A 27,724-nucleotide genomic window follows, 5' to 3' on the forward strand; every position below is an offset into this window, starting at 1 on the left:
ATCTATAGAGTATATTAAATAAAACCTAAATCTGATACTTTCTTCAACAATGAGGATTCATTATGAATGGAATAGCTGTGTTATGACTCAGATTGACGCAGAAGACATATAATGTAGGTAATGTTGAAAGGTTTAAAAAATGGGGAAAAGAACTGAAAGTGACTAATATTTCTTAGTTTCTACCCTTGAATACAAGCAGTCAACATTATGCATCACATATCTTTACTTCCCAGACCAGATAATCAATCTGAAATAATGCACGATCACTACTTATTTCTAATTACTCATAGTTATTTATGCAGTTAAAAAATCATTTGAAAAAGTTGCCATTACTCTTACTCCAATGGTGTTAGTAACCACGGCTCTATTTTACTTATTTTTCTGATTTCTTAGAATTTGAGCAGTGTAAATTGTTGTTATAAACTGTATTTTAAAATAAATTTTATGTACTGTAATGTTTTGTTTTGTGACGCCCGGTGGCTGAGTGGTAGCGCTTCGCGCTGCCGTGCCACAGGTCCTTGGTTCGATCCTTGGGCCGGGCAAGGCCGACTCAGCCTTTCATCCCTTCAGTGGGTCGATAAAATGAGTACCAAGCATGCTTGGGAACTAACACTGGGGGTTCCGCGTTCGGCTGACCACCTGACCGGAACATATGCTCTTGCACCCCAGAGCCCAAGGTCAAGAAAACTGAGATGGGCACAGTCGGCCTTGGCCCTCTTAATGGGCTGTCGCGCCACTGAGTTAGTTAGTTAGTTAATGTTTTGTTTTAGTTAAATTTTTGCTATAAATTCGCATGGTAAGTTAGTAATTTTTATGGAGCAAGATTTAGTATTTATATTTGTTTTAGGTTGGCCATACTGTGGCTGGAATGAAAGCACTTCTTCGTGAGAGATCAAATTGGATGGATAGACCAGACCACATTATGAGATCTGCTAGACATTTTGAAAGAGCTGCTCAAATAATGATACAGAATTCTGTGAAAACTGTTACTGAGGTATGTATTTTGTTGGTATCTTTTTTATTCACTGAAATTTCTCACGCAGATCAATTTTAAAAAATATATGTCTTTTTGTTGTCTTTTTAAAAGTGAAAATTCAATAGACATAAATATCATTTACACTGTACAGCGTACGGCAGAAATTTTATACCAACCTATATATTTTGTTGCATTCAGTTTAACAGAGACAAATAACACACATTCTTCCTGAAAGTTACTATAAAATTACAATTGAATAAATAATTAAAAAAAGGCTTTATTAATTATGTTAAAGAATTTCTAGTTTTTTGTTTTATGGATGTAATTATTACAATCTATGTGTGTTATTCAAGAAGGTACCAAATCTGTGGTACAACAGTTTCAAAATGCACCATTGTAATAAATAGGAATTTATTGAAGTTTTTTTTTTGTATCAATACTTTTTAAAGAAGGGTTATTTTTCAATAGATGGCACCACTATGATAAAATTTAAATGCAATCAAAATTATATTTTAGGAGAAATTTTTATTGATCCTTTTAAAATTGTATTTTTGGGGTAGATTGTGGATATAAATTGTATTGATATTTAAGGAGCTTTAGATTATCACTTTTATGGCGTGTTAGTGGGTTTGTAGCTGGTTTTTCTTATGGATCTTTTTTTTTTTTGTTCTGACGTCCACTGGATGCGGGATGACTTTTGAGCGAGTAAACAGGTCAGTATGGATTATTCCGCCTTGCTGAGAAAAGTATAAGAGGCGTGAAGAGTGGCTGAAAAAGTAGTAAGACGGGAGTGCCTGAAAAAGTAGTACGACGGGAGTGCGGGTCGTGCCCGATGGAATGTTGAGTTGAAACATCACCGCTGACAGGATCTATCGTGGCTGTTAGAAGTATGTTCTGAGCCGGTATCATCGAGAATGAGTGTAGATTTAGCTGGAATCTCAGAATGAGTTGATCCAGGCGGAAATGCTGAAAGGTTGATATTTGGAAAGAGTCCCTGGATACCGCGACTAATTACGCCACATTGATCGGATGAGCTGTTTCCTGGAAGAAAGTTGATCTGAAGCCTCAGAATAGTTGACTGGATATGATAGACGGAGTGTCGCTAGATTCAAGACGGTTGACAAGAAGTGAGCGTTCCTCGGCAGAAAATCGAGTGTTTCTAAAGAACTGAATGGTGGTCGGAAGGTCGAAGTTCTCCTAGTCCACAAGTCTAGCTGCAGGCCCGGTGGGCGTTCCAGAAGGTGATCTGCAAGTTCCTTTGTATTTATAAACTCTAATTTCTTACCTTTTTAGTAACTTTTTAGAAGAGCATTTTATTCCGTATTTTAAATTATTTCTATCCGATGTTGAGATACCTATTTTAAGATGAGCCTTGGATATTTAATTTTAATTATCTGTTGTAGGAATACAAGGACTTAAAGTTTAAATATTTTTGTAAATTTAGAATGAGTTAGTATTGTTATTTCGTAAATATCTCTTTTAGTGTGAATTAATTGTAAGTTAGGCATATGAAATTTAAAAGTGCTTTTTATCGAAAAGTTTTATCTTGAGTATAACCATTTGGAAATTTAAAAGTGTATAAATTGAAATTTTTAGTGCACATGAAGGCATCTGGAAATGATCGGGATTGTGTTTGTTGTTAATTTATAGTTATAATAAAATTTACTTTTTATTGTTAAAAGTTTCATGTACTTCATTAGTCAAGTGTCTATTTTTGAACCTGGGTAACCGTTACCAAAATTCAATTAATAAATCACAGCCTTGCCAAAGTTTGAAGGGTAACGGTACACCATACCTCTGGTATTACTCTTGTAATTATGCTTTTTTTACCTTTTGCAATAGTTTCATGATATCTCGCTCCTCACTCATTTAGCTACATTTTATCGTTAAATCTTTTACAATTCATTTTACGATTAAGATTAAGTGCATCAGTATTAGTTAAGAGATTTCTCTAATAAATAAATGAATTTTTGAGTACAAATACTTCATTTACTCATGTTTTGCTACTACAACTGTTGCTGTTCATATGTTACACATGAAGTAGCTTATAAGCTATACAATGTCCCGGTTGACAGTTATAAATTCTTTTCTGATAATTTCTTCTCGATGTTTGCACAGTTCTGAATGTTTGTTAAATTTCTGCTTGTTCGCTCCTTCAATCAATTGATTGAGTTAGTGGTTACTCTTTAAGTCAGTGTTTGTGCTGTTTATCACATGTTTCATTTACTTTTCACTGGAGGATTTTCCCAACCAGTAACCCTTCAATCATGAAGTAGCTCTATGATAAGTTCTGATTAAGATTAAAAAAAATTCTGAGTTAAGGATAAATTGTTATTAATTAATGATAGAAATGAATTATTTTGAACATGTCTATATCTACAAGCGGAAATTGGAATAAGGAGTTTAAAATTACTCTACAAATTCTAATAATTTATTTCAAAACTTTTATTCTTAACATAGTATATTGGTTTTTATGAACAGCTTTTTAAAATATTTCAACGCGCAGTAAACTGAACCATTTGAAAAATGCTTCTGTGGAATGATACGAAATTGTTCTAGAATAATGAAAGTTCTGTTACTCTATTAAAAGTAATAGAATAATGAGTTAATTAATTTGTGAAAAATGTCCTTAAGTTAAATAACAAAAAAAAAGCGGCTGTAAAATGATAAAGAAATTGTTCTTGAGTAATGAAAATTCTGTTACTCTATAAAAATTAATAGAACAATGAGTTAATTAAATTGTGAAAAATGTCCTTAAGTTTAATAACAGGAAAATGCTGCTGTAAAATGATAAAGAAAAAGTTCAAGAGTAATGAAAATTCTGTCACTCTATTATAAGTAATAGAATAATGAGTTAAATAATTTGTGAAAAATATCCTTTAGTTTAATAACAAAAATATTGAAAATTTCATCAGCAATCCTTTCTTTACAAAGTCAATACATTAAATATCTCAGCTGGATTTGTATAAAAGGTAAAATTCAAAATGTTATTGAAGGGCATATTTGTTTGAAAAAAGAAAAAAACTAGTTTTAGTTGATATTAATGATTATTTTAAGTTATTAATAGAAATATTAAACCATTCACTAAAAATCTTTTGATATGTATGACAAAAAAAATAGTAAGTGATAGAAATTTCATAAAATTTTTTAGATGGATAAAAACGTTCTTCAACTACGCTAAACATTCTACTGATATCCATGCAGTAGAGTCTCGATTGTTTGAGTTTCCCGTAAATTCGAAATCATGAAAAAATCAGTCTTGCTCCTTAACAATGACCAACATGTGGAATGATTACTAGGATTGGTTTTACTGCAATTACTATGATTGAATATTGAAAAATAAATTCGTGTATTAAACACTGAAACATATGAACAGTGGGTTTAAACAAAAAATATTAGACAATTATTGCATGCAATTAACCTGATTCAATAATATAATGAATATTGTAACTTGGTGTAATGCAGTAAATGTACCCTGATCATCCTATGAAAAAAAATTCTTTTAATATAATATATTTTCAATTAAATACTGAAATTTAAGAAATGCTTTGTTTCCATTTATTTAAATATTTCTTAAATTCTAAGCTTTTGATAATTCAAGTTTTTGAAAGTTCAAGGTGGGCTCAGTCCCACGTGCCTCGAATTATTGAGACTCTACTGTAATAATATGCTATAATCATACTGTATTGAGAGAAAAAAACTAAATATTTTTGGTGTGGATTTTAATGCCGTACTACAGCTACTAAACTAGTTGGATATTGGCATTTGTTGTGAATATATTCTTGATGGTGTGAAAACAATACTGGTGCATGTGTACCTTACACTATCATAACTAGAACCTGGATTTTGATGACCTAAAAAATCTCAACTACTGCCCTTAAAAATTTCAAAAAATGTCTTTAAAAAGTGCAAAAAATGCCATTAATGCTCTGAAAATGCAAAAATGGCGCTATAAATGCTTTATGACATGACTTAAATAAAGTAAAAATATTGAACCAAAGCAATGTTTTGCTCTCTAAAATTATTATGAGTCATTTCAAAAAATATAAAGCAATGCAATACTTGTTCTACGTTCATTAAAGTTTGAAAAATATGTTTTCTATCCTAAAATAACAACAAAAAAAAAGAAAATGCATTGACTCCAAAACATTTTCATTTTGTATAGAAATTTTAATGAATATAACAACTTCCATCTCATAATATTACTAAATATCAGATTGGATTATTGACATTGGATTATGAAATGATTTTTGATATTTTGAAATGTAAACGAACTTCTCTTGTCTGAAAGTAAATTTTTACACCTGGAGAAGCTCCTTTCAACGTCTACTGATGTTATTGGTGCATACTTGAAGAAGACGGTCTCACTTACTGACAATTCTTCTTCAATTTTAAAAGATGTTGCTTCACCTGTTAATATCCTAGAGATTTTCTTCATTGTTTGGAAGTCAGTGTTCTTCCCTAAAACTTTGCTAAATTTAGCTGCTACATTTTGTGCTATCTTTCCCCTTGCTTTTTGCAACACTTAACTCACTACGTCAATATAATTTATTGCATCGCAAAGTTCCAATTCTTTTTTCTCCAAGTTTGTAATTGTCGAGGACACAATAACAAAGTTAGACTTGATAAATGATAAGTTTCCTTCGATTTTATCAGAGGGCAACACGATTTCATGTAATAAAAATGCCCCAAAAATAATAAAAATTGGAAAAAATTAACAAAAAACTTAAAAAATGCTTTAAAATGCAAAATACGGCCCAGAATTAAAAAAAATGCCCTATAAATCTAAAAAAATGCTCTAAAGGACAAAAAATGTCCAAAAATGCAAAAAAATGCAAATGTCATCAAAATCCGGGCCTTAATCATAACTAATATCAGAGGATAGTTGGTTGGCGGGCAACCTTTGCACCAATTTTTCTCTACTGCTGGAATGTGTGTTGACTTTTCCCACTTTTAAAGCTTGGGACACATTAGAAGAGATTCTGAACCAATAAGACATAATTTGAAAAAGTACAATCTGATCAAACATCCTGATGCAAGCCATAGCAGACAGACTCTACCCACCATATTGGCCTAGGTGGGCCATGTATCTTCAAAACACATTTAAAAAAACTGTAACTGAAGAGTCTCTGTATTAAACATTTATTTTAGAATTTATTATATATATTATCACTTATTTGTTTTAAATTTGATATTATATAGTAGTTAAATTTTATTACAGTTCATTACATTATCATCTGTAAGTTTGCCTGATATGGGAACCATAGTAACAGTTGAGTGTCCTGCTCGCATAGATTTACAAGGTGGATGGTCTGATACTCCTCCAATCTGCTACGAATTAGGGGGCTCTGTTGTAAATGTTGCTGTATTAATTGATGGAAAGGTGCTTTTTATAAATATTTTTTTGGATGTTCTACTTAAACTTTGCTTTTTTCTGTACTTTTTAAATACTTATGCCTCATTTACTTTGACTTGATTTTTGAGATGGATACTTTTTTTGTTTAAAAAAAAATATTAAAACTACAGAATGAAGAAGAAAGAATGATTTTTTGTTTTGTTTGGTAAATTTTTTTTAAAATTATAAATCAACAAAAAAATTTTATAATTTTAGTGAACATTAATTTTGACATTTTTAATTGAATGTTATTTCAAATTTCTATGAAATTATTTACTTTTTGAGAAAAAAATGTATTTAGTTGTTGTTGTTTCTAATGACACTTGGACAAACCAAGCGCATTCACCTTGCGGATTAAGTCAGGAATGGTCGCCTTTTTATTTGAAAAGGGAACACTGCATGGGTGAAAGAGGATTGGCTCAGAACCCTACATGATAGTTGCACTACTCCTTCATGAGGTCGCTTCCTCAATTTAAAAATATATCTGAAGGGGAAGGGAATTTTCTCCAGATCCCTGTACCCATCGTACTGCTCTGTGACCGACCATATGACTTTCGATTCCACAAGCACATACATTGCATTATCTCGGTCTGACCTTAAACCCCGGCTCCACCAGACCGGAGTCAGATTGTGTAACCACTGGGCTACCACATTTTATCTATGAAAAATTTAAAATAGTGTAGAATTGTTTCTTGATGATACTTCAACTTCTTCTTGAAGAAAGGGTAGGGGACACCAGTGTCCTGGTAGAAGAGTCTGAGCTACCCTGTTGACAAGCTTAATCATGACAAGCAAAGTGGAGATAAAGTTGACTTCCAATCAAGACTCTACATTTAGCATGGTGTATCTAGTTGATTAAACAATATAAATATTTGAAACAAAAAATGATTTAGATTTTTCTTAGTTTATCTGTTTAACATTATACAAATTTTTTATTTAGATCTGTCTTTAAACAAAAAAGTATCTGCGTTTTATCATTCAGTATTCAATTCATAGCCATTTTTGTTTCTTCATTGGTTTCTATAATCACATTAAATACCTATTAATTAAAAATGAATAGATAGGTCAATATTTCTAGTAATAAGACTCTAATTACCCATTATTTCTCACATCTCCAGCTGGCATGAATAAAAAATTTATTGTTTGAAAATTTGATAACAAATGTAATATTTAATAAAAGATTGTTTATTTGTAAATTGTTTGGTTTAAATATTTTTTCGTAATTTTGAATTTAATTTTGTGCTTTATATGGGAAACATAATTTTGCGTGTTGATAGCCTTTATAGGAGAACAATACTTGCCGTTTAGCTTCGAATCAACCAAAAACAATATCTATTCATTGCTTTGAATTAAAAAAATTCACCAGCTGGATATCCTTGAAACGTTTTTTATTTAGATTACTATTAAATTCTAATTTAATGATTTAAATTTTGATTTTAATTCAATAATTTGCATTTTAATTCTAATTTTATACATTACACTTGTATTCTAATTCAATATCTGATACTTTTATTCTAATTTAATAATTTACTGTTAGATTCTAACTTAATAACTAACATTTTGATTCCCTTGTATTATTATAGAAACCCATTGGTGCTCGAGCTTGCAGAATTCCTGAGTAAGTTATGATTTGTTTAAATATGAAATAAATAATTCCTTGTTCATAGAAACACTAAATATTTTTATTTCAATCAACACTACATTTTTTACTGTGGTGATTAAAATTTGCAGATTATTGTTATAAGACATTATAAATTGTAAAAATTTATTAGAACTGAAATCTGTAAGGCTTTTCTAATCATTATGTAAAGATAAATACTTATAATTCTTTGGTTGCTATCTACTTTTATCTTCTTTTTTTTTATTTGTGTTGTCTAAAGCCATATCACCAATTTAACTACATTTTACAGTCTTTTCATATGCAGAGGTGAACAAAATTTCTAGGAGTAAAGATATTTCTTTAAAAACCAACAGGTTATAGAATGAAAAGTAGCTTATCTCATCACTCAACTAGTTAAATATCAGGCATAAGACAAGGTTTTTTTGTTGTTATAATTTTTTTGCATCATAGTGACAAGGTTGCTTAAATAAATTCATTTAAGAAATGAGAGGATTTCTTTTTTAAATCTTTATTGGTTTGCTTATTATGCTATACATCAGTCAGGCCTTTTAAATTTCTGGGGTTGGCAGGTCTGTATGTATGCATGTGTTGAATAACAAATTAGAACTCATGCTTAATGAGGAGGAAAAAAATCTTAAGCAATGCTAGAATTTCATAATATTCTGAAATTAACCTTAAAATAAAAATAAAAAACAAAGGCCAACTAGGAAAGACATTTCATCTCATATAGCACTTTAAAAAATTGAATTATTCTTTATAAGTCAGTTATCGTCATTTGGAATTTTCCGGTGGTTTTTCGAACTTGTTTTTCAGTCACTTTCCCTTTTTTTTCCTTTAGACTTTTGAGCTAATGATCTCACATTTTTATGGTGCAAGGAAACCGGGATTCATAAATCTATGGTCATATGAATTTATTATGAATTAAATTAACTTTTAATCTGAACTTTCCAGGGAAAACTACTTTGACTGATTATAATTTTCTTCACCATAAAAGGGAAAAATATTTTTGTACTCTCTTAATCTACTCCTTGTCCTAATTTTGTCATTAAAACCTTTTTATATTTTCTTGGGTATTTGAAAAAATCAGACGAAAAGAATTGTTGCTATGAAAACATTTTATATGTTTGCCCTTCTGCAATAATAATAATGTCTGATCTCTAACAGTGAGAAAATATTTCTAAATAAGAAAAAACACCATACAATTTTACCCAGAATTGAAAAACTCAAAATATTAAAACTTTCAATTTTTTTCGACCAATTGTTTCATACTGGTGTCACTGATAACTTATTCGTTTCTATGTTTTTTGTGTAAATTACATTAGAGAACAAATTTTTTTCCTATCTGTTGCATGAGAATTTTTAATATATCTTAGATACCTTTGTATCACTGATCAAATCTGCAATCTCTGTTTTTCTGTCTAAGCTGTATTTTTTTTATAAAAAAAAATTTAAATTTTAGTCTTATTTTTTGTCAAAATGTACAAGTTTAAAATTGTTATATATACTAGGATGTCTCATAAATTTTGCGACAAGCTTTAAGGGGAGTTAGGGCACATCAGGATTAAAAAGTTTTTGACACCCATGCTTGGAAATGTCATACGTCGCTAGGGGTGTTTCCCTGTAATGAACTGTTTCTTCGTATGTTTCCAAAGAGGTCATAATTGGGAACGCTCCTAGCCAAGTACAATGATATTTCTGATCAAGGATTCCTCTGCAATTTCTATCCTGATGCTCTAACTCCCTAGAAGTATGTCACAAAATTAATGTGACCCCTTGTTATAGGTAACATTTTTAAAATTATACATTTCGATAAAAAATTGACTAAATATGTTTGTTAAAAAAAAAATCTGTACCTTTAAGAGCTAAATTAATTTCAGATTTGAAATCCTGACACCCGAATTAAGCAATATCAAGTATTTGCATAAATGCAACAACACATTTGTTCCTTAGTGTTATCAAGCAACTTAATTGTTTTGTATTATGTGAAAATTGGATAGTGATGATCTATAATTAGTAAAGTTGTTAAAATCTGTTTATTCATCAAATTCACAATTTTTTATCAGTAATATTTATTAGAGTTAAGTGCACTTTAGATTCTATAAAATGCTAATTAAGAATTTTTTAATACTTAAAAATTACATATTTACTTATTTATGATCGTCAAATACTACGACTATTTTTTATAACATATTCTAAAATATTTTTAGACCTCACATTCGTCTAAAAATTGGAATTGGGGAACTGCATCATGAAATTATAATTACAGACATAAAAGATATTTTAAACTATGATCAGCCAAATGCAAAAGGTATTACAAAATTTGCCAACTTTTAGTTTTCATATGCTTACATTTTACATATAGTGAAAATGTTTCTATCCGTAAAAGTTACTATACTTCTTGAACATTTTTCTTTATTTTATTTGCTCACAGTATTTGAATATTTTTTTTATTTCGTTCTAAAGAATTTACATTTAATTTGTTAACATTTCAATACTATTTATTAATTTTGATATGAAATTCCAGTTTAACCTTAAACTAAAATAAAGAATAAAATTTCAAAATAAGGAATAAAAACAGTTATTGTTAAAGGTACTTTTATCAGCCTGTTTAACAAAACTTACTTGAAATTTCTTTTCTTCAAGTATTTCTTTTATTTATTTATTTTTTCATGTAGATGAGAAAAAATATCTGAAATTGCTTAACTCTGTGAATATATCATAATTTTTTGCAGTTTCATTCATTGTAAGCAAAATAATTTTCGTATTATTCATTTATTAAATGTTTTTAAGCTCTCACTTTTTAAGTTAGTGTAATTTCTACATACTCATTGTTGTGTTAATAATTTAATATATTTTTAAATCGATTTTTCATTTATTTTAGGAGCTTTGCTTAAAGCAGCAATTATTTGTACTGAAATCATTGACAGTAATTCTCTAATAGCTTTAGCAGATCAACTTCTTTCAAAATTCGGTGGTGGTTTTGAAATTCAATCTTGGTCTTTATTGCCTCAAGGATGTGGTAAGATGTATTGTATTACCTTTATTTGTATCCTCAATTCTATGCCTGAATTAATCTTGAATTATAATTCAAGATTAATTCAAATATTGTTCTCACATATGCGCGCTTTCATTATTTTGCTTAAGCACTGCAGATTTTTGATCAAAAACCATATCTATAATGGAACCTTTACCTCTTATGATCAGTTTCTAAAGTTCCTGACTTGTAATTCTTTCGAAAAAATATATCCGTAGTGACTCAAAAACCCATATAAAATACCAAAGAATAACTTCTTTCCTGAAAATTTTATTGCACTTTTTCTATCATTTAATTAAACAAATATCAACAAAAGAAAAACAATACAAATGAATTCTAACTGTGACTTTATTTATTTTTCTTACATGTGGTTGTTTCATTATCCAGTCTTACTGTGTGTATTTTTGAATTGTGTTTGTACGTCATTAATTTTTCATTGCATTTATATTTTAATTTTTGAATTTTTAATTGCTTTTCATATTTAGTTTATCCATTGTGGGGCCTCGGGGCACAGTCAGTTTTTGGTATTACCACTGGCGACAAAAAGGCTCCTGTTTGTTGGCAGACAGTGTGTCCCCTGTTGAAGTGCTGTTTTTTTCTAACTTACTTATCTTTAAATACTCTTCGTTTTCTGCTTGATTTGTGTTTCTAACTTCCTAAATTATTAAAATAAGGCAAATTTGGTTTTAGGTGCTTTTTAGCGCTTTTCCATTTTGACTCATTTTAAATATTATTTTCTTATTTAGTCTTTTTTCTGAATTTCTGTAAATCAGTTTTATTCTTTGATTAAATACAAATAAGGAGTAATGTTGCCGATAATTTCTTCTTTTTCATAACATTTGGTGTGTATTTTTTAGAAAACACACACTGAAAAATGAATAAAAAGTAGAAAGGGAAATAAATGCAGGGTATCCGCGCACCTGGAAAGTCATGAAAAATCATGGAAAGTCATGAATTTCGGTATTGAACAAAATTTGCCATGAAATGTCATGATTTTTACTCTTTTTCTAAAAAAATCATGGAAAGTCATGGATTTAGATCTCCGAAAAATCTAATTTTTAAAATGGAATCTCCCTCCCCCCAATTTCATCCTGTTCCAAATATCTGAATTTCTAACAAAATCACCACTCAGTCATATTTTATTTGAATATGAAATGATTTTATCATGTTCTTTAAAAATTACGGTGTTCTTTCAGAAAATTAAAGAAAAAATATCATTTCTAGAGCGAATTATCCTTTAAACTCTTCTGTGATTTAAGAATTTTTATTATTTTTTTTAATTTTATCAATTTAAAATTCTAGTTGAAGCAAACCAGTTATTGGCGAATTTTTTTAATTCTGAAATGAACAGAAAAATCAGGAGTATTTCTTTCCTTTCTGATGAACAAGAAAAGTATCTTTAGAATATAATTCTGCAGAAATTTTTTTTTTTTTTTTGCTTTTGTATTTTTTTAGCTATTTTATTGTTTCAACTCTTTCCTTACTCTGTTTTTTAAGTTTAAAATCTATAAATATGAAGATGAAGAGTATAATAGTTTTGGTTATGCCTATTTCAAATAATGTTATTATAATGCTTTTTTTAATTTATTGTTGCATTTTTGTTGGAGAAAATAGCAACTTCATTAAGTCATGAAAAATTCTTGGAATTAGTCATGGAAAATCATGAAAAGTCATGAATTTGAAAATCTAAAATGTAGCAGATACCCTGTAAATGCTTACCTTTGCTTTGTATTTTTCTCATTTAATTCTGCAATGCTGTATTCTTGAAGAAATATTGACAATTCATAGAAAACCGAGGCATTAATTATTAATAAATACAGAGATTGCATTTTAAAATATAAGTTTATAGTTAAATAAACATAATTATTATAAATCGGAGAGCTAGTTCTCTTGACAAGATGGGAGTTTAAAGAGTAGTGAAGTAAAACTGCAATTTATTGAATGTTAGTATGCATTACTTAAACTTTAAACAGTCTCATCCAGTGGAAAAATTACTTAACATTGGATTGGAAGATTATTAGTTGTAAAATATATGTATTTCATAACATGTTTCAGGGAGATTAACTAGGATGCTTTAAAGTGCAGGAGCTTCAGTTGTGAATCTTTTAAGCTAGAGCTTTAAGCATGTGTAATGGAAGCAAAACTCAGTACTACTACTTCTATAGTATGCAATTTTTAATAAATAACAAAACAAATAAATGCTTTCAATGTTTTTTGTTAATACATGCAGTTGATATTCTTATAGTATGGAGCAAAAAATTTGAGACTTTCAAAAAATGCTTTACAAGAAATTAAAATAGATATCAAAAGTTTCTTTAAAAAACATTTAAAGATGTCTCAACTTTATAGATACAGATAAATTAGTAGTTACTTAATTCTTTCTTTAATATCGATAACCATTTGAAACTGTCGTGACATAGATTCTAAAACAGACTTTGAAAATTGTTTTGTTCTAGTTGTAATGTTCAAAAGTGTCGAAAGTTAGTAGTTACTTAATTCTTTCTTCTTTAACATCAATAACCGTTTGAAACTGTCTTGACATAGATTCTAAAACAGACTTTGAAAATTGTTTTGTTCCAGTTGTAATGTTCAAAAGTGTCAAAAGTTGTTTCCCCCCTTTTTTACTCTAAATCTTCTATCCATTCTTTGACTTGTCTTTCCTGCTTCTTCCAGTTCATTTTTCTTTTTTCCATATGAATTTTTTTCTGAATCAAGGAATAAGGCAGGCCACTCTCAAATGTTTATTACATTATCATCCAGCTATTTTGCAGTTTGTTTTGAAGTGTGAGAACTAGCATTGGCTTTTTGTATCAAGAAACAGTAAAGGTAAAGTGTTTCTATAATGGAAAAGTTGGAAGAAACTTTTGATAATTGTTTAGAATTTCAATGAAAATTTTCAAAATGAAAATTTTTCAAAAAATTCCTAACATTGACTTTGTAACATGAAATCTGCAGTTACATAGAATATGATAAGTGTTAATTTTAATTAATGCATCAAAATTTAGTAGTATTTCTGGTTATTATGTTAGCAGTATGTAGTTTTAATTTTGAATGCATTCTACACCATGCATAAACTAGTACAGTCATTACAATTTAAATATTTCTTTGCTATTTTAATTAAATTAATCATTTGATTAAGAGCTATATCATTGTTTTGCTTTATTTTAAGGAATGGGCACAAGCAGTATTCTTGCTGGAGCTATAATTGCCGCTTTATGGTCTGCTTCTGGAAAAATGTATGACAAGCTAACTGTAATTCATGCTGTGAGTAAATTATAAGTGTTTGGTATATAATTAAAATTGCTTGCACTGTTTTTAAATAACAATTTTGATCATCACATCTGCATCAGCTATATTATTTATAATCTGTAAATACATAAAGATTAAACAGTTGCTGATAAGTGAATACCTAAAAAACTGCAGAATGCTGAAACATGAATTAGAAACTCCTTTTTCTGCTTATAAACAAAAAATGTAGGTTAGAAATTTATTCACTGAATATTTTAACAAAAATTGTTTCAAAAAGGCTACATTTTCAAAATATTTACTTACTTGGGCTCTTGAAACTGTTTGGCGCTTAACACATACAACCTACTTCTTCATGCTCCCTGATCTCTGGCTTTCTCTAAACCCTTAAATTGTACCCACCTAAAATCCATTTGCATTTATCCTTGTCATGTCATTCTTGGCTTTCCTCTTTTTCTCCTCCCATCAGGTGCCCGGGAAAGCAAGACTTGTATCTATTTCGGTTTATAAACATTTGCTTTATTAATAGCTATTTATTTATGCCACATATTTTATAAATAAAATGTTAAATATTTTTCAAAGTAACTCATTATTTATTTTTAGGTCTTGCATGTTGAGCAACTTTTAACTACTGGTGGTGGCTGGCAAGATCAAGTGTCTGGAATCACAGGTGGGGTTAATAGAGGTTATTCTGACCCAGTTCTACCATTGCAAGTAAAAATAGATTCATTAAATCTTAAAGAAGAAATCATTGAACAGTTGAATGCACGTTTATTACTTATTTATACTGGAAAAGTACGATTAGCTAAAAACTTACTTCAGGTATGTTTTACATCTATCATTATTTAAGCAATTCATAACAGTAATAAATTTTAATTTTACTGCTTATTTTTTTAAAAAAGTGTAAGTGAACTGTGACTGAAAATCCTACATTTTATTCAGTGGTTTAAAAAATGTTTATACTTTCCCTGCTTTTTTTATTAGTTTCAATTACAATTTTATCTTAGTTGTATTCACTGTAATGCCTTCATATATTCATTCTTTTTATCTTATTCTTAATGAACTGCAAGTTATAAAACATTACAATTTTGTATGCAATTTCACATTTATAAAAATCTCAAAAGTTGAAATTTTGTGGAAAGTAGATAAAATTTATTGTTAATTTAAAAAAATAAAATAAATATTTGACACTTTTTTACTTACTTAAAAATAAAATTGCATGTTTATCTTAACATCTGTTATCTTTTACAATAAACTTTTGTTTATTCACATAACAATTTAGTGAAATAGGCTGACATTTATATCAACACAGTAAAAATAATCAATTATCTTAATTTATGTCATGAATTGGCATTATTTTAAATTATATCTTTTGACGAGGTATAATTTAGGGATGCCATCTTTTACTGATTTATGGTAATTTATAATAATTTTCTTTTTTTGATATTTTGTTACATTTTAATAAAATAACTACAATTCCTTAAATTCAGTTTGTATTAACTAGTTGATTGCATTTAATTGTGAAGTGGGTATAAATTTGTTTCCTAAAATTCTCGCAGGCTTATGTCTCCTAATGAGATAAGTGTATTTTAGTTAAGATAGCCATTTAGTGCATAGAAAGTATTATTTACTGATGAAGGGTTTTGTTTGTTTTATAATAATTGAAGCAACTACTACTTTTTTTGCTACTTTTATCATTTCTGATTGTTAATTTTGATGTAATTAAAATATACTGTAGCTTATTTAATTATTTGAAAAACATGCAACTAGTAGTACATAAATTAGGTGTTTCATGACACATTTTACTGTTTATGTTAAATTCGCTATGTTGATGCAAAAAATAGCTCCTTTATAACAGAAAATCATCATATCAAGTTTACATCTCTGCATAATTTATTAATATTTTTTTCCCTGAAACATGTGTTTTTTTCCTGTCAACTTCCAATTTTGTTGAGGTAAAATCTGATTTTCTTAAATGATAAATCAGTGTTTACAGTGCTATTTAATGATGAAAAACTGTCCCAAAAGAAAATGTTAGTAGAAATTTTCCTACTTGATTATAAAAAAAAAAATATGATATACATTTTTAAAGGTAAGGATTTTATATTATTATTGATGTTTTATACGTGAATTAGAATATTGATGTTAATCTTATGATTGTAAAAACATTTTAGCATTTTTGTTATATACATTGTTTTCTAATATTTTTGTACATTTCTATAGAGTGTTATTCGCAATTGGTATGCCAGGGAAGAAACTGTTGTGAAATGTTTTAAAGATCTTCTTTCAAATTCATATGAAATGAAGCAAGCTTTACAAAATGGTAAATTACTATTATCTATGGTATTATATTTAATATTAAGTAAACTGGAGCCTTTGTTACTGTAAACACACTCCAAACCAAGAAAGTTTTTCTTTTATAATTATTTTTAATAATTGTTTGCTGTGAAGGAAAACATATTATTAAACATATTACATATTAAAAACATATTAAACATTGCTGTAAAGGAATACATATACAATATTATTCTACTTGCATAACTCATAGATTATGTTTTACATTGATTCAATAGAGATAATGTTCCAATATAAAAGTTTTTTTTAAATGGTTCTATGATATTTTTTCTATTCATTTAACAATTTTAACTGCAATTTCATCATTTTTGGACAAATAAAATTATTTTATTCCCTTTATGGCCTATCTCAAATGAAGTCTCTTCAATCAAACAGTTGCATTAGAATTATTGTTCGAATTTCTATGAATGAAATAGTAATGAATTGTTTGTTGTTCAATTCATAATATAAATTACCTCACTACATATTACAAATACAGGGGCAATACCTATTTGTAAAGCTTTTGAAACCCAAAAAGGCAATTATTACTCTGTGTGATGAAATCATACAAAAGAAAACTTACAATAATGCAATCAATCATCAGTTGAAAGTCACAAAGAAATGTTAGTTAGCAATTTATTATCCAGCTGCATCACACTATCTGACCAAAAGTATGAAGTTATCCACTTTAAGCATCACAATGTGGCGATGTTTTTCATGGTTTGACCAGGAACCCATTGTTCCTATAGTTAAAAACATGAACTGTGAAATGTAGACATTCTGAACAATGCTGCATCCTCAACTCTATGGAAATATTTCTGAGAAAGCCCATCTCTCTTCCAGCAGAATAACTGCACCATTCCATATTGAGAATGGCATGGCTATGATTTAACAAAATATGTGGCCTTTTCAGAGCCCCAATCTAAATCCCATTTGAACACCTTTGGAACGAATTAAAATGCGGATTACACAGCCACCCAAATCAACCATCCTCACTGCTAGTACTCGCTTCTTCTATGATGGACGCTCAGAAGTCAATTCCATGGCAACCAATAGAAAACTGGTGGAAAGTCCGTCTAGACGTGTACAAACTGTCATCTACAAGTCCATACCACTGCATGTCCGGTCACTTTTCGCTAGATACTATATAATTATTGGCCTTAAAAAAACTCTCACAATTACATTTAAATGCCATTTATGCTTGAAATGAGACCCAGTAAAATGTACTTCTATATAAATTGAGTTTAGTATAAGCATTTCACGTCTTTTTAAAAATTAACATACTGGATTTGTGGGAAGAGGGTTTGGTTTAACGATTCAAGGAATGCATAAGAACCAGAGCCGTTTTTAAGGATGGGCCAAGTGGGCCCTGGCCCAGGGCCCCGAGTTCTAATGGGGCCCCCAAAAGTCTAAAATCACATTGAATTAATTGTTTTTTTTTTTTTTTTTTAATTCTAACTCATTTATTATTTATAACTTAAGAGGGACCCCAAACCCCACTTTTTTTTCTTTTTTTAAAGTTTTATTCAGAGCTGAGGCCCTCTGAAGCCCATATTATCCATATTTTTTTCTTTCTTATATTGTCGGATTCTCTTCAAAATCTAATCGAAGTGTTTACAAATATAAAATAATTGTTACTCTTCACTTTTCTAACTAAAAGAGCAATAAAAAGCTCTTTCCACTAATGAAAATATCCCCACTTTCGTAGCTACCACCTACAGAGTTGTCAAATAGCCTTCTCACCTTACACTGTGAGAAAATGTATTTAGCTTCTTTATATTGCCACGGGGCACTTTTTTCCTAATTTCGAAAATATCAGATATCCACAGAAACACCCTTTTGTCTGATTTCTGCTCATAAATTTCTAGGAAGAAAAATCTCTTCGGCTGTAAATAGGGGGAGAGTCTTCTTAGAATTCCTTTGGGTCACTCTGTCTTGAGATTTCCATAGTGCCTTTAAATTGGACCTCGTTCAATTCTAAATTTTCTTTCATAGAAAATTGTTTTCTAATTTATTATAAAAGCTTTTTTTCTTTTAATCATCTTAAATATTTCAACTAGCCTAATAGTTTTATTTACTTAATTTTTGCAGTTGATTTTATTTTGTTATTTTTCAAATTAATCGTAAGAGAATCCGAGAATTGGAAATTCTACATCAAATTTTCGTTGGATATTAAGAAGACATAAATCTTTCACGTTGGAGGTAAACAAATGTTTTTATTATATCAATTTTGGTTGTGGTTAGGGAAAACGTGAATTTTTTATATATACATTGTGAATTTTTTTGTTTATTTATTTAAATGGCGGGCCACTATTCAATTCCTTCTTTGACTGGCCTATCTGCAAAATTCTTGATTTGGTCTGTTCTGGATGAAATTGAGATAACAAATGTAATTTTATTTTAATTTACTTACTGCTAATAGACAGAAACAACATAGGATTTTGTTTAATGGGGCATTGAAATCAAATGATCATCAGATAAACAAATGTTTAAACACGAGAAAAAAACTTTTTAAAACTCCTGTATGACCAAATTTTCCATGTTTCCCCTAAATATGAAATATGTTTAATTTGTAATATTATATTTCGTACACAAAATTAATTTATTTAGTTAGCATATGATTTTATTGCTTATTGATCATATTCGTTTCGATTTTTAACTCCTTGATTTTTGTTGTTATTATGTGTCTAAAGTTAATAAGGCTTCTCAATTTTTTTAATTAATGAGGCTTTTAAATTTCCAAATCAAAGTCGAAACAATTTCTTAAAATTGTAATTCGAAACTATATATGAAATTTTGACAGCTTTGTTTTTATTTTAAACATGTGCATTTAATTTAATAATATAAAAATAAATAAAAAAAAATATAAATAAATGCTTGAATAAAATAAAAAACTTCGTTATCATATCATCTTTTCAACAATTTGAGTATTAATAAATTATTTAAAAATAAGCAATTTTCAGTTTAAAAGGTGAAAAAAAATTTGATTTGTTTAAAAGGTAACTATGTTCCATCATTCGATGATGAGACTATTTAATATCTGTTCCTAAGGATCAGAATTCTCTTTTATTTTACTTTATTGTGTGATATATTTAATACTTTCATGTGATATGCTGCAGTTTTAAATGCCTAAAAGATGACTAAAATTGTCAATTCAAAAAAACAATTAATACTTTTGAACATGAATTTAAGTAACTCCATACGTTTTGTTTGGCTATCTCATTTTACATTATCGCAGTATTTAGAGCAGACAGTTGCTTGTCGTTGTGAATGATATAAGTAAAAGAAGCATACAAAAAAAAAAAATAATATTTCAGTTAATGCCCTCAATATTATATTTTTAAGTTTCTCGCAAAAATGTGTTTAAAAAATAATTGTCACAAACAAATCAATATTAAGTAAGAACGAAACAAAAATGATATCAAAATATGCTGAATCACTAGTGAGACAGGTGGGATGAAAGACATCGAAACCAATTTGATTGAGTAGTAAAACTAGAAGGCGTTTCTAAAATCCGGAAATCAATCAGGTTTCAATATTTTTTAGTCACAAAATTTATCAGGGGCTATTCGTTAGATTTCAATATGTGTTATGTTTTTTCTTTGAATAAATATTAAACATTAACAAATATTTGTCTTTTAAAACCTTTCATTCTATAATAAAAATAATTATTCTAGAATTGTAATTCTAAAACTAATTGCTAACTGATATAAAGCTTTAGTGTGTTACATTGATGGATTAAATGGCGTCTATCAGTGGAACCCCGACATTATGATTAAAGTTTATTAAGAAAATTACGAACATTATAACCTAAAAGCAGACTATTTTTAAAATATTTAATTGTAGGAATGTAGATTTTTCATCTTTTTATCATTATAATTCTTAAATAAGGTTTTATATTCGACAGTTAAATTTGCAGTCCTTGTGTTATATACAGTTTAGTTTTGAATTTATTTTTGGTGCATATACATAAGCTGAAAATGAATAAGATAAGCCGAATTATGGTTTACTTCGAAATGAACTGAAGATACTTGTTATAAACGTTAAAAATTGTAATTTGGAAATCATTTTTCCAGAATGTCAGGTATCCAAATGACTTGATTTATTAAATTAAAAAAAAATATTAAAAAAATATCCGCAAGGCAGGTGTGTATATTTGGGGCTGTTGATTATGAAAACTAACACAAAACTGTGAGATCGTGGTTTCTATTCCATCTGATGACAGTCTTTAATTACTATTTATTAATACTGAAAAATGTTTTTCTTATTTTTTTTAAGTATGCATGTTAAAAACTAATAATTTAACAATTATTTAAAAAACTAGAAGGCTCCGCTTCCTGTTCATTTTGCTCATTAACCCTCGTGGTTGCTTCTGCATTTATTGCAGTATAAGGGGAAAAACAGTTTATTTCCATTTCTTTTTTACAAAAATTATGATTGAATAACCATTTACATTTTGAAGATGACTAAATTTCGGCAAATCAATAAAATTGGTACCAATTAATAAAATTAGAAAATTGGCACCTGCCGCAGAGTTATTACTCAATGAAGATGGACTCAAGGAATAGAGCATTCTCCTCTGAATGAGGTGCACCGAGTTCGAATCCCAGTGATGGCTGGTCGATATGAATTTCACACCCAACTTTTACCGACCACAGTGCTGACGTGAAATATCCTCTGTGGTAGGCGGATCATGGGTTAGAGTCCCTTTACCGTCAGGCTAACCGTGGAAGGCAGTCGTGTTCTTCCTCTCTATGTACCGTAAATGCGGATTAGTCAAAACGTCCTCCATGAAGGCAAAAATTTCTTCCAATACTTGATCCTAGAGTTCTCTTGTATGATGGATTGGGTTCAAAATTACAAGGCTACGGAGCTGAACATTAGTAGTCGTAAACTCGAAATTGGGTGGACTGTTCAATGACTGTTGTGAAATAAACTAATAACTTGGCCACGATAGCTTGGTTGGTAGGGCTATGGACTCCTGCTCTTGAGAATGTAAGTTCAAATTCAGCCGACCGAATAATACCCATGTATAAAATGGTGACTGGTGCATGTTAAATCTGTCGGGGTCATAAAGTCCTCCCAGTTCTTATGACAATTCAATACCTCTGGAAACTGATCCAGGAGTTTCCTTGCCTTCTGGATTGGTTTTAAAATTTCAAGGCTACGTAGTTAAACATTGGCTCAAAATTGTGTAAGTTTTTCAACGATTATAAAAAACGATTATAATCAAACTGTATTTTCTTGTATTCTTTCTAATTCCTAGCATATTTTCTACACGCCTTCATAATTTGATGTTTTTAAGTCTTACATATTTTGAGTTGCAAAGCAAATTGTATGTCTTACAGGAAATTGATTTTGATGATATGATAGAAGATTCGCCTCTCAAAAAGCGCGAAAAGTATTGTTACCTTAAATTTTCGATAAAAATAATGTATATAAGTTCTTATAATTAATTTATATTTTTTTTACTCTTGAAATAAAATAATTTTTAAAAATTATTCAAAAATTTTCTCTCTAAATTTATTCATAAAGGGCCCCCAGATAATGACAGGCCCAGGGCCCCTATAAACATAAAAACGGCTCTGATAAGAACTTAAGTATTGATTGTATATACAAAGGAACTAGAATTTTATTTATAATAAACATGGAAAAAAATAGTTTTTTCATATTAATACTATAAACATTCTTGTATGAAAGCATGTGATACTTGATAAAGAAATATTATGGGAATATTTCTTTTCATTTATTATATGTTTGCTCTATTTAAATATTATATTACGTTTTAATATTTAGGAGATTATTTTGAAATTGGAAATTTGATGAATAAATATTGGGACCAAAAGAAAATATTGGCTCCTGGTTGTGAACCTGTGCTTATCAAGGAAATAATGGACATATTAAAGCCATTGTGCTATGGTCAGTTACTTGTTGGGGCTGGAGGAGGTGGATTCATGTGTGTCTTAACAAAAGAACTAAATGCAATGGAGAGTTTAAAAACATCTTTAACAATATACAAGGTAAATCTTAAGTATAAAATAAATTTTCTCTTATTAAAATAATTATATAAAAATACCAATTAATATAATTATTTCTTTTTTTAGGAATATAATAAGTTGACTTTTCATAAAGTCAATATCGATTTAGATGGTTTGATAGTAAGCTAGATGATTTGTAGCTTTTATTTTTTATTTGCAAATGTTTTGTCTATCACGTCATGTGTATTTATAAACTTTTTATGCTGCAAATTATTTATTTTGTATGTTATATTTTTTATACAAGATTAATTATAAGGTTTTATAATGCAACATGCACAATTTTGTTTTCACATGTGTTTTACTATTTAATAAAACAATGAAATTATAGCAAAATTAACTGTTAGAAGTAATAAAATATGCCACTTATGCCAATAACAATAATTGATTTGTCAGGGTTTGTTTCTTAGTAAAAAAATATTGCACACTACAACATAGATATTCATTAGAAATATTTAGTGATTTGTAATTAAAGTATATGAAAGAATATTTGCCATAACATAACAATATGTTGTAACACAGTAGTTGTAATGTCTTTAAACTCATTGTTTCATATGATGTCAAAAGATTCCAAAATAATAAAAAGTTTCTTAAAAATAAAGTAGAAAATTATGTTAAGGAATTTTATTATCATAAATGATAAGCAATAACTTCTTATTAAAATGCAATATACAGATTTTTCTTTCAACTACTATTCAAATTTAATCAAAAATTCCAAGTTATGTTTAGCAATCTTCAAATTTGGAAAATCCAATAGTACATCAAAAAAAAAAATTTCGTCATTTCTATTTGTATATTAATCAAAGTGCAATTCAGTGAGTTTTTGTTGAATATTGTTTTAATAGAAATTTTGAAAAGACCTAAAAAATTATTGAATATGTTTTAATCATTTAAGCTCACTAGCTGCTACTGAATTTTCAAAGTAAAATTTTTAACTTCTCCGTAAATAATTTAAATGTCAATCAATCTTTTTTTTTTTTGGTAGTGTCTTTGAATGTAATGTTATGTTGGAAGAAGGGTTTCCTTTCTGATAAATTTGTTAAATATGTTCTCAAAATAATGTAAGGTGCTATAAGAAAAAAGCTTGCTTTGTTCAGATGATCAGCTGTTGCCTTTGTCGATAATGTATAATAAAATATTTCATTTGTCATAAATATTTAAATTTCTATATTTTTGGTAATAAATGAAAGTTTCATATTTTGGCTTAAAGGTCATTTTTTATTACTCTACACTCTTTAGTACGACCCCTCAATACTGCCACCCTTCCATTGATGCACTGAATTCCCCGATTTCTATTCCATAGTCACAATGTTACTTTAAGACTTATCAGATTCAGGGGCGGATCCAGAAATTTTTCTGGGGGGGGGGGGGGGCATAGACTCAGATTTCCCCCTGCCCACAATAAATTTTTTTTACAAAAAAAAATTTTTTTTTAATATTTTTTCGGAAAAAAAACTGGGGTTTTTAATGCTAGTCTTCTCATTTATTTTTTTCATAATGAACAATAGAACAATACATAAATAATTCAATTATTCAACATCGTTAATTAAATTTCCGGAAAATCACTTTAAAAACATGCGTTAAACATATCAATACAAACATCTTTCAAAACAAACAATATTTTATTGACAATGGATAGCTAAGATCTAGAAGAAATTATTAAAATCACTATTTCTTTTGACGTAAAAGCTCGGTAAATATGAAACATGACACGAAAAAGTGACAGAGCTGCCTATTTTTATCCTAAGTGGTCCTGGACAACCTATGGTGAAATATTGATTACTTCACATGGGGTAGGAAACACTTTGTTTTAAAGAGCAACAATCAGGTTGAAATTTAGAAACACTGGCTTAGTTATTGTTGTAATTTAATAAATGACTTAAAATTTTCTTAAACCGTGTTGTTAAGAAAAAAGATTTAAATTTTTTCCCCCATTTTATGTTTTGAATCAATTGAAAAAAATAAACTAATCTTTTGGAAATAAAGTTATTTATCGTGCTCTTGTGTGTTATTTTTAAAAAAAATCCTACCTCTATAGATACAAAACAATGACTGCTAACAAACATACTGATGAGGTATTACAGTTGTGCATCCAATGTTGCGAGTCATCTCCAAATCGACACCTGTTCACTCCAACTACCTTCATCAAAGCGGCAAAGGTTTTTTTTTTGCTGTGCCTCTGCTGGGTTATTGTAAAAATTTGGTGACTTTTTTGACTAAGGTACCAATACGGAATTAGGTACCAATACCCCCAATAGCATTTTTTGCATTAAAGTATCCTATTATTTTAATATCAATTTAATTATCAATCACAGGTTTAATAAAAATAAATTTCATGTTTTTTGTTTAACTATTTAGCATATGCAGGGGTAATTGTGAGTCCAAGTCAAAATTCCGGGAAAATTTCTTAAGTTTTTAAAAAAAAAAAAAATTTAAATTGAAAACATTCCTTTTCTTAACATTTCCTTTTCTCATTCCCATTTCCTTTTTTCCTTTTCTCAACATTTCCTTTTTCTCAATATTTCTTAGTTTATTTAAAATATATTTAAAATTTTACACATACCTATGATGACCTGGAGAAGTACTTAAAGTTTACAAATATGTCTTTTTTTCTTGAGTTTATGATTATAACAACTATTATCTGATAAAAAATGAATATTAATCATGAATATAAGCTTATAAAAGTATCTCTCTGGCTCTCCCTTACAAACAAATAAAATAAACTGTGTTTTTAAGTTCCACCTTTGAAAATTTGATTTCCGGAAACTTCTGTGATCAATGATTTTTTAACACGTCTGGACCTTCGATCTCCGGAAACTTCCGGATCACTGTCAACGAAAAATCTGTACTTCTTCCGGAGCACAATCAGCCCTGCATATGGCAAAAATTACAGGAATTCTAACCCAGGGTTCCCACTCTATGATGAGATTGAAATTCAAGGACTTTCCAGGACTTTTCAAGGACCTCAACAAAATTTTCAAGGACCTTAATCTAAGACCAATTTTAAAAATTATTCTCTTCTATTTTACTAGAAGCAACAATGCTTGTTGTGGCAATAATTAATTTCAAATATAATACCTAAATGCTTTGCCTATATAGAGAGAAGAGAGTATATGTATTATGGACTACCTAAAATTTATATTTTTTTAAAAACAACCCTACTGGTTTTACATATTAATTCACAAAATCATTTTCAGCACAATCTATAACTAATGGTAATGAGGTGTTAATGGTGAAATCCTTTAATCCTGTGTATTTCCATGTGAAGGCTGCATGAAAGACAGAGCTAAATCTTAGGTATTCCATATTCCATGACTATTCCATAACCCCCTCCTCTCCTCTATTAAACATCGTTTCTGAAATTATTCATCCATAATTTACACAACCTTCTCTAAATGTTATGCAGCAACAATTCTTTCTGAAAATAAAAATTAGAAGGAACATATCCCATTTTCACCATGTTTAAAAGTATTATTCGTTATGTGTAATCCACAACTGCCAATGAATATGACCTGGTGGGAATATTTCTCTTTTAATTCACACTGAAGCTTCTAATAGAATTTCCAATTGACATAGGGTCCATTCATGGATAATTGAAGTATTTTAGAGAGCTTTTAACCATCATCCATGCATTTGTAAAAAGAGGACAAAATATTTTCTGCAGTTCCATGACCCATAAATTGGGAGGTAAGATACTTAGTGCAAACTTTATTATCAATTCCTTACCATAATGTCCATCTGCTTAGATGGTAGAGACTGATTTAACGTCTCATCAAAGAGTAGTGTACCAATCAACATTCTTCAGCTCATTTATAAGAATCCCTTTGAAGTATAGTGCCAATCCAAAGGAGCCCAAATAGGCTCACTTTGTGGCACTACAAAAAAATTGTCTCGCTATACAGCTATCAGCAAACATTTTGGAGAACAATTTACTAATCCCTTCACAGGAGTTACATAAATAATTACTAGTGATGCACTTCAGACTCCAGAGAATTTCAGCATCAAGCACATTCCTTTTGAAGACAATGTTACCTCGGCCACTAAAGTTTCTGTTTCACATGGGGCACACGATGTTGAAGGTTGTTGTTGATTTACGTCGCACTAGAGCTGCACAATGGGCAATTGGCGACGGTCTGGGAAACATCCCTGAGGATGATCCGAAGACATGCCATCACAATTTTGATCCTCTGCAGAGGGGATGCTGTGCTACCGTAAAGTGCTCGACTTCGCGCGCAGGTCGTCGGGCTACCGAAGCGGGGGTGCCATCCCCTCCGCAGAGGATCAAAATTGTGATGGCATGTCTTCGGATCATCCTCCGGGATGTTTCCCAGACCGTCGCCAATAGCCCATTGTGCAGCTCAAGTGCGACGTAAATTAACAACAACAACAACAGAGGGGATGGCACCCCCGCTTCGGTAGCCCAACGACCTGCACGATGTTGAAGGAGTATTTACACCAGATGAATTAAATGTTGGTGTCTTTGGAAAAAGAGAGCTCAAGGCATGAGACTGCTTTTTTGTTTTACCTTTCTTTCATGTGTGATTTAAGAGCAGATTCTTCCATTTTCGCGATATCGATCTCCTTCATGCATAATCGGCACTTGACTCTGAACTTCTTTTTGGGCATCGATAAAATCCATTCTTTATAAGCTTGATTATCCATCCATTGGGGATTAAAATAGCACTTCCCAGGCATAACTAGTCTAAACTACATAACACAAATACGAAGCCGTGCCTTTGCTAATACGCTTTACAATAAAGTTTTGAAATGACGCAAACGTAAGGACAAGTGCGGATGGTAAAACGGCAAATTTATTGAAAACTACAAGGTACATATTGTTATGAAATTCGAGATTATTCCAGTTTTGATAAGAAAAGAGAAGATCTAAGCATATGCGACAGAAGATGAAGTGGAGTCTCGCCCCGAACGCATTGATTGTCTGCTGTGCTCCACGCGCTTGGCAGACACCAAGACACTAGGCCCGGTTAGAAACGGTGGCGTTAAAAACCACGTGAGAGAGCTCGGAAACAAAAGAGAAAGAACAAGAAAGATCCGCGGGTGTTTTATAAAAAGGGCCGCCGGC

The 27,724-nt window shown here is 29.6% G+C and overlaps 1 protein-coding gene across 2 annotated transcripts in view; it reads left to right on the top strand.

Moving 5' to 3' along the window:
- LOC107443266 (L-fucose kinase) overlaps positions 1–23,838 on the top strand; it is a 56,909-nt gene extending 33,071 nt beyond the window's left edge. The window contains exons 18-27 of one of the 2 annotated variants that reach the window (XM_087161045.1): positions 848–994; positions 6,198–6,359; positions 7,955–7,989; positions 10,200–10,300; positions 10,874–11,011; positions 14,196–14,290; positions 14,876–15,094; positions 16,496–16,595; positions 22,403–22,626; positions 22,711–23,838. In XM_087161045.1, coding sequence (XP_087017171.1) covers positions 848–994; positions 6,198–6,359; positions 7,955–7,989; positions 10,200–10,300; positions 10,874–11,011; positions 14,196–14,290; positions 14,876–15,094; positions 16,496–16,595; positions 22,403–22,626; positions 22,711–22,773 — 1,284 coding nt within the window. In that variant the 3' untranslated portion in view covers positions 22,774–23,838. Of the gene's footprint in view, positions 1–847; positions 995–6,197; positions 6,360–7,954; positions 7,990–10,199; positions 10,301–10,873; positions 11,012–14,195; positions 14,291–14,875; positions 15,095–16,495; positions 16,596–22,402; positions 22,627–22,710 lie in introns of those variants that run through there. The other variant, XM_087161046.1, reaches the window with a different exon arrangement.
- Positions 23,839–27,724: the final 3,886 nt, after the last annotated feature.

Source organism: Parasteatoda tepidariorum, chromosome 4 (assembly GCF_982258835.1).
Source record: "Parasteatoda tepidariorum strain Cologne lab strain chromosome 4, Ptep-v5.0, whole genome shotgun sequence".
In the NCBI taxonomy this organism is placed as follows: domain Eukaryota; kingdom Metazoa; phylum Arthropoda; class Arachnida; order Araneae; family Theridiidae; genus Parasteatoda; species Parasteatoda tepidariorum.